Source organism: Cannabis sativa, chromosome 9 (genome assembly GCF_029168945.1).
Source record: "Cannabis sativa cultivar Pink pepper isolate KNU-18-1 chromosome 9, ASM2916894v1, whole genome shotgun sequence".
NCBI classification, from domain to species: Eukaryota; Viridiplantae; Streptophyta; class Magnoliopsida; order Rosales; family Cannabaceae; genus Cannabis; species Cannabis sativa.
The window spans coordinates 46,047,686-46,053,701 of NC_083609.1; the positions used below are offsets into that span (position 1 = coordinate 46,047,686).

The 6,016-nt window shown below is 34.8% G+C and overlaps 1 protein-coding gene across 1 annotated transcript; it reads left to right on the plus strand.

Moving 5' to 3' along the window:
* Positions 1-680: 680 nt before the first annotated feature.
* Positions 681-3,879, plus strand: LOC115711301 (protein PALE CRESS, chloroplastic). Its single transcript, XM_030639638.2, has 8 exons — positions 681-927; positions 1,174-1,297; positions 1,431-1,498; positions 1,783-1,977; positions 2,522-2,608; positions 2,893-2,943; positions 3,141-3,320; positions 3,518-3,879. Exons 2-8 carry the CDS (start codon positions 1,180-1,182, stop codon positions 3,746-3,748), a joined length of 930 nt encoding a protein of 309 aa, XP_030495498.1. The 5' UTR covers positions 681-927; positions 1,174-1,179; the 3' UTR covers positions 3,749-3,879.
* Positions 3,880-6,016: the final 2,137 nt, after the last annotated feature.

Here is a 6,016-nt window from a genome sequence, read left to right on the forward strand (position 1 = left end):
TATACATATAAATAATAAAAAATAAATATCATCTAAGAATAATAATATACCATACAACAAAATAGAAATATACCGTACAACAAAATTTATATACCAACAACCCAAAACAACTCATAAAAAATTAAAAAAATTGACATAACTTTAAAATAAAAAAAGATTTTAACAAAACTAATATAGATATACCATAATGTTTAAATAATTTGCTTCTAATTCTAAAAAAATAAAAAAAAATAAAAATATTTGAAATAAGGATATTTACTAACATACTCTTATAGTTTAGGGTCATTTACTATATTTTTTTTGAAATGAGGACATAAACTAACATACTCCTATAATTTGGAGCCATTTACTATAATTTCCCATTAAACTATCGATGTTCACCTTGGCTTAAGATAAACTATCGATGTTCACCTTGGCTTAAGAAGAAAATCATACCCTTAAGTGTTTTTCTTTGGAAAAATAACATATTTTTCTATCATATATTTCCTTCTCTTAAAAAAACTTCCATTTATTATTCAAAAGATTCCCTAGTGTTTGTTTTTCCTTCACTTTCAAGAATCATGTAGAAAACCAACATTTCTTTTTGTGGTATTTTTGAAACAAATATGGCATTGGACCCTAATTTATTTTTTTTTGATAAATGCATTGTACCCTAATTAATCTAAACAAAACAACCTTTGAAAAGACTGCTATTCTTGTAAGTTCAACCAAAATCTATTTGTCCACTAATTTAACATAAACTTTTCTTTATCTTGTGCCATTAAAATCTAAATTTCTTTCTATCAGTCTCAGTACCAGTACCACCATCTCTTCTCCAATCTCCATGCCATCCAGTGTATTCACCAATAGTCACAGCTCCACTCAGTTCGCCCTTCTCTTCCCCAACCTCTAACCTCCAACTGCCACGCCGTCGCCGATTGCCTCCTGGTGGGTCGACGTCGACTACCCTTCTCTCTTTTGTTCATTTATCATTTTGTATTAGTCAATTCAAATTGGTCATGTACGACTGTTTGCGAACTTGGATATGGGTCTTAATTGCTACTATACTACTAGAAGACGCCATGTGTTTTTGTTTGCTTTTATACTGAAATTTTTATGTTTTAACTTCATTATTCTACACAAGGAAGTCTTTTTCCTAATTTTTTGTTGTATGTATTTTTCTCCTAAAATCAGACAAAAATGGAGTGCAAGTTGCTCTGGCTCACTTGCTCACCGCTGGTATGTTCACCGATCGTCACACGACTACCTCTCTCAATTTCCCTTTCGTCTGTTAAGCTCAACTCTCAACCCCGAGTAGGTTAGTCCCTGCTGTCACTCATAGCTAGCTTAAACTTACATGACTTAGCTTACTCTATTTTCTACATACATAACATATAATAGATATATTTTTGTAGTTATATATGATTTGCTTTCTGCATTTTAATTGCCAGATTTAAAGAGGTGTGTGAGCAAGGATGAGCCACTCCTAGAAGGGCTTCCCAAGGAGTACTACGATGATGTAAGTGAGTCTCTTTTATAAACTATTTCTGAAACTTTAAAATGGTGAAAGAAGATTTTAGTTTGATCAATTTGTTTATATTTATATATTTTGAAATGAAAAAAAAATGTTGATAGGGTACTTAATTGTGGTATGAAGTGATTTTGTTTTATTATTATAAAAATAAGTCTTCTGTTGTTAGCTCTATTAACTATGTTGCGTATGTTCATTTATTAGTATATGATTTGTTTCATTATCCTATGTACCAAATGGTAGATTATTAGAGTTTAATCTTGTTTGGTTAGGAATGGCAAGCCCGACAGAGGGAGAAAACAAAGGAACTGCACCGAAAACGTCAAGAGGAACAGGAAGAAGAAGAAAGGAAAGTTGAAGAGTACCGTGAAATTGGCTTGCGGTTAAAGGGGTATCCAGAAGAAGATGTACGCAATGCTCGAATATTGGTTTCTAGCTTAATTCGAGCTGCTGAAGAAGTGGAAGAGGTAATCAAATACAATATGCCACGGAGATAAGATACACTATAGTTTCTTTGAACGTAGGCCTGGAAAATAGTGATGTATTCTTTATTAGTTTCCTCAATTCCTTTGTGCTACTCATGATCTTGCTTTTCCAGATCTTTAAGAGTAAGCTGATGGACAATTTGAGCAATTTAAATTAAATTCAATTGGCACTTTTGTTACAAAAGTCCAATTGGCTACTCATTAAGACTTGTTTTCACTGTGATGGATATATGTTAGTATTTGTCAAACCCCTTCCTCATTCCAACTAATATTTTGGTGCGAGAAGCTTCAAGCTGATTCTGGTCCTTAAGTCTATTAACGAGCTCTAAAACAAGCAAAAGTAATAAAGGGTTAGCATTAGTAGCACTTCTGGCTATGAATAATCTTGCAACTGAAAAGAAGCAGCATGAGTTTAATAACACCCTCTGCATCTCCTGCTTGGATTTATAGAACATTTATCGTTTTGATAAATAATTAGTTATCTTTAACTCTTATTGTTGGTCATTTATCTTCATAATCTCTGCAGAAAATCGAGGAGGCAGCTGAGAAAGGAGAACTTACTGAGCTTGTTCTAATGGTCATATGGAATCGCCTTGATCTTGCTCGACGTGATGTAAGTGTGTGTCGAAGTGTATTTCTCTCAATAAAATAAGCTTTTCAGATGTTATGTACCAATTGTAGTTGTATTTTATTTTACTTTTTAATTTTAAGATCTTTAAAACCTTTTAAAAAAGAAAAAATTGACAACAAATCTAAAGATGTATTATCTTAAACCTTACAATTGGAGATTTCAAATATTTTGAATGGAAAAGGTAACAGGTTAAGAATCATAAAGAAATGCACTGCTCATTAGTAATTTCTTGTGTGGATTATTCACATTAAAGTGTCTTTTTGCAGGAGGAAAAGGATGCTATTAGAAGTCTTGATCTGCTGTACAGAAGAGTTGAGGTAGGAGTGGTTGCTCTCTTTATACTAGTAATGACATGCACCAGATAGAGTTTAGCCTTACACTTCCTTATTTCATTTTTCTCTTCCTTTAAGAATCTATATCCTTCTATTTGATTTGTTTTCTTCTAATTACTGTTTAACTAAAAACCTTGAATTTTACTTGGTATTAAAACCTTGAATGTTACTTGGTATTTTAGACAGAAATTTTGAAAAGGGAGGCAACTCCTGCCATGAGACTGCTCAACGATCTTTTAAATATGCATGATGGGTTTGACGATGAAGTGTGGTTGAAAGAATGTAAGAAGCTCATGGCAGACACTTTCCCACAAGAGGATCCATTTAGCATCCTTGTTCCTGCAGGATTTGACATCGATACGGTATGAAGTAAAGCAAAAAACTACAGAACTCTGTTAGTGTTTTGCTTATTTACCCCGTTCGCAACATGCTCTAAAACATATATATATTCAGTCCTATTTGTGGAAGAAATGAAAAACATAGCTCTCATCTTGAAAGTAGTCACATCGAAAGCTAACTATCTGTTTTTTTGAATTTTGTTTCTGCCCTCTTCAATCAGCATCAAGGGCCTCTACGACCACCACTCGATTCTGATGATGCCCTTCTGAGAGTCGACTTTGTGAGAGAGGTGGATGCACTGCTACGAGAGGTGAGAACCGAACAGAGAGAAACAGAAACTGCACAAGGACTTGATCCTGAATCAGTAGCAAACAAAATGAAGCAACAAGAGAAACAACGAGCCATTCGCCAAGTAGAAGCTATACTAGACCTGGCAATTAACTTATATTAGTAACAAACGTTTAGGCAGTTGTAGTTGTAAGTTATATTAGAGACGTTTGACCCATTATTGGTCACTCGTGCAAAGTTTTGTACCTTAAAACCATTAATAGAAAATCGAATGCTGTTAATCATAGAAATAAACGTTCACTTTCATAGCACTATTACAATGTTAAATTAAATTGGTGATCACACTTGGAAAACGTTCTACTTTCCTATTTGGCAGGCAATATAAAAATGTTTGATTCAAATATGCTATAAAATTTGGAAAATTTACACAAAGTAGTATTTTGGTAAAATTTGTACACTTTTACATTCAAATGTTTTATTTTGCATTTTTATGATATTTTATAAGAGAACACGAAAATAAGAAAATCACATAAAATAATAGGAAAATAGCATCCAAACAATATAAAAATAATAGGGTATTTTTCAATAATATACATTTTTTGTATTTAATTTACAATAATGACCAAGTGAGCTAAGTTGTGATTTTTTTATTCATTGTTAGGATTATGTTAGTTACTTTGTCTGTTATTTCAGTTAGGAGGCGTTTGGTTGGGAGGAATGAAAATATAGGAATAGGAATGGGAATGGGAATAGGAATAGGAATAGAATGGAATAAAATTTAAAATGCATAAAAAAAATTGATAAAAAAATCATTAAATTTTTTTTTCTTATTACACTGGAATGGTCATTCCTTTCTTTTTAAAATGGAATAGTCATTCCACCAAAATGGTGGAAAGAGCATTCCATTGGAATGCCATTCTAATACTTTAAAATGCAACCAAACAAAGGAATGGAATGAAAATTGTTTCCTTTCCATTCCATTCCATTTCATTACTTCCAACCAAACGCCACCTTAGTGTTTAACTGTTTTTAAGCTAAGCTGTTTGCCAGCTGTTGTAACCAATTACTGTTATTGCATTCATCTATATAAAGGGTTTGGTCTCATCAGTTTCAGATGAGCCTTTTTCCACTTCTTTCATCTTTCCATCTTTCTCTCTCTTAATATTCTTACATGGTATCAGATTGCCATTCATGGCGTCGAATGGAGCAAATTTCTCCAGTAACCAAGGTCAAGTCGACGGCAATGGCGCTCCTACGAACGCTCAACCACCGAATCCTCCTGCGTATGAGGCTCCACCAGCAGGATTACCCAACAACAACTTGCTTCCGCTAAATCTTCGCTTAGACAGATCGAACTACACTTTTTGGAGGTCTCTGGTTCTTGCTGCAACCAGGGCATATAATCTCGATGGATACATCTTAGGAACACTTCATCAGCCGCCTCAATTTCTTGAAGGTAACATTTCTAATCCAGGATATCTTCAATGGTTGAGGTTTGATCAGTTCCTTATGCACTGGCTTATGAATTCTGTTTCTGAACCTATGCTTGGACACATTTTCAATTGTCAATCTTCTCACGAGATTTGGAGTACTTTTGCTCAAATATTTGCTTCAAGATCAAGGGCCAGAATAATGCAAGTCTGTGGCCTCTTACAAGCAACCAAGAAAGGTTCATCATCCATTGATGACTATTTCTTGAAGATGAAAAGCTATGGTGATGCACTTGCTGCGGCTGGACAACAACTCTCTGACGATGATCTCATTCTGTACATTCTTGGAGGATTGGGACAAGAATATGAAGCTGTTATAGTCAACATTACTACTCGTGAAAATCCTCTCAGCCTTCAAGAAGTACAATTCATGTTACATAGTCATGAACTGCGTATTCAGCAACAAACAACAGACTCATTAGCTAATGTCCAAGCTAATATAGCCAATTTCTCCCGTAATCACAATTCAAGAGGTGGCTATACTGGCCGCGGCAACAGAGGACACAATCGAGGAGGTCGTGGTTACTCAGGAAACAGAGGAGGTCGTGGAAATTGCCCTATGTGTCAGCTGTGTGGAAGAGCTGGACATACGGCCCAAAAATGCTATCACCGGTTCGATATCACCTTCACTGGACCATCTCCTTCTGGCCCTGCAACCAGTGACACCAACAATGAAAATCCTCAAGCAACTTTGGCCGAGACCCCCACCAATAGTGATATCTCTGGAGCATGGTTTTTAGATACCGGGGCAACTCACCACATGACTACAGACTCACAGAACTTGCACAATACAGTCGATTACAAAGGCAAAGCAAAAGTCATAGTGGGTAATGGTTCTTCTATGCCTATTTTACAAATTGGATCTAATTCTATCTCTACCACTAATCCTAATCATTTCCTTCTTCTTAAAGATGTGTTACATGTGCCTAATGTCACCAAAT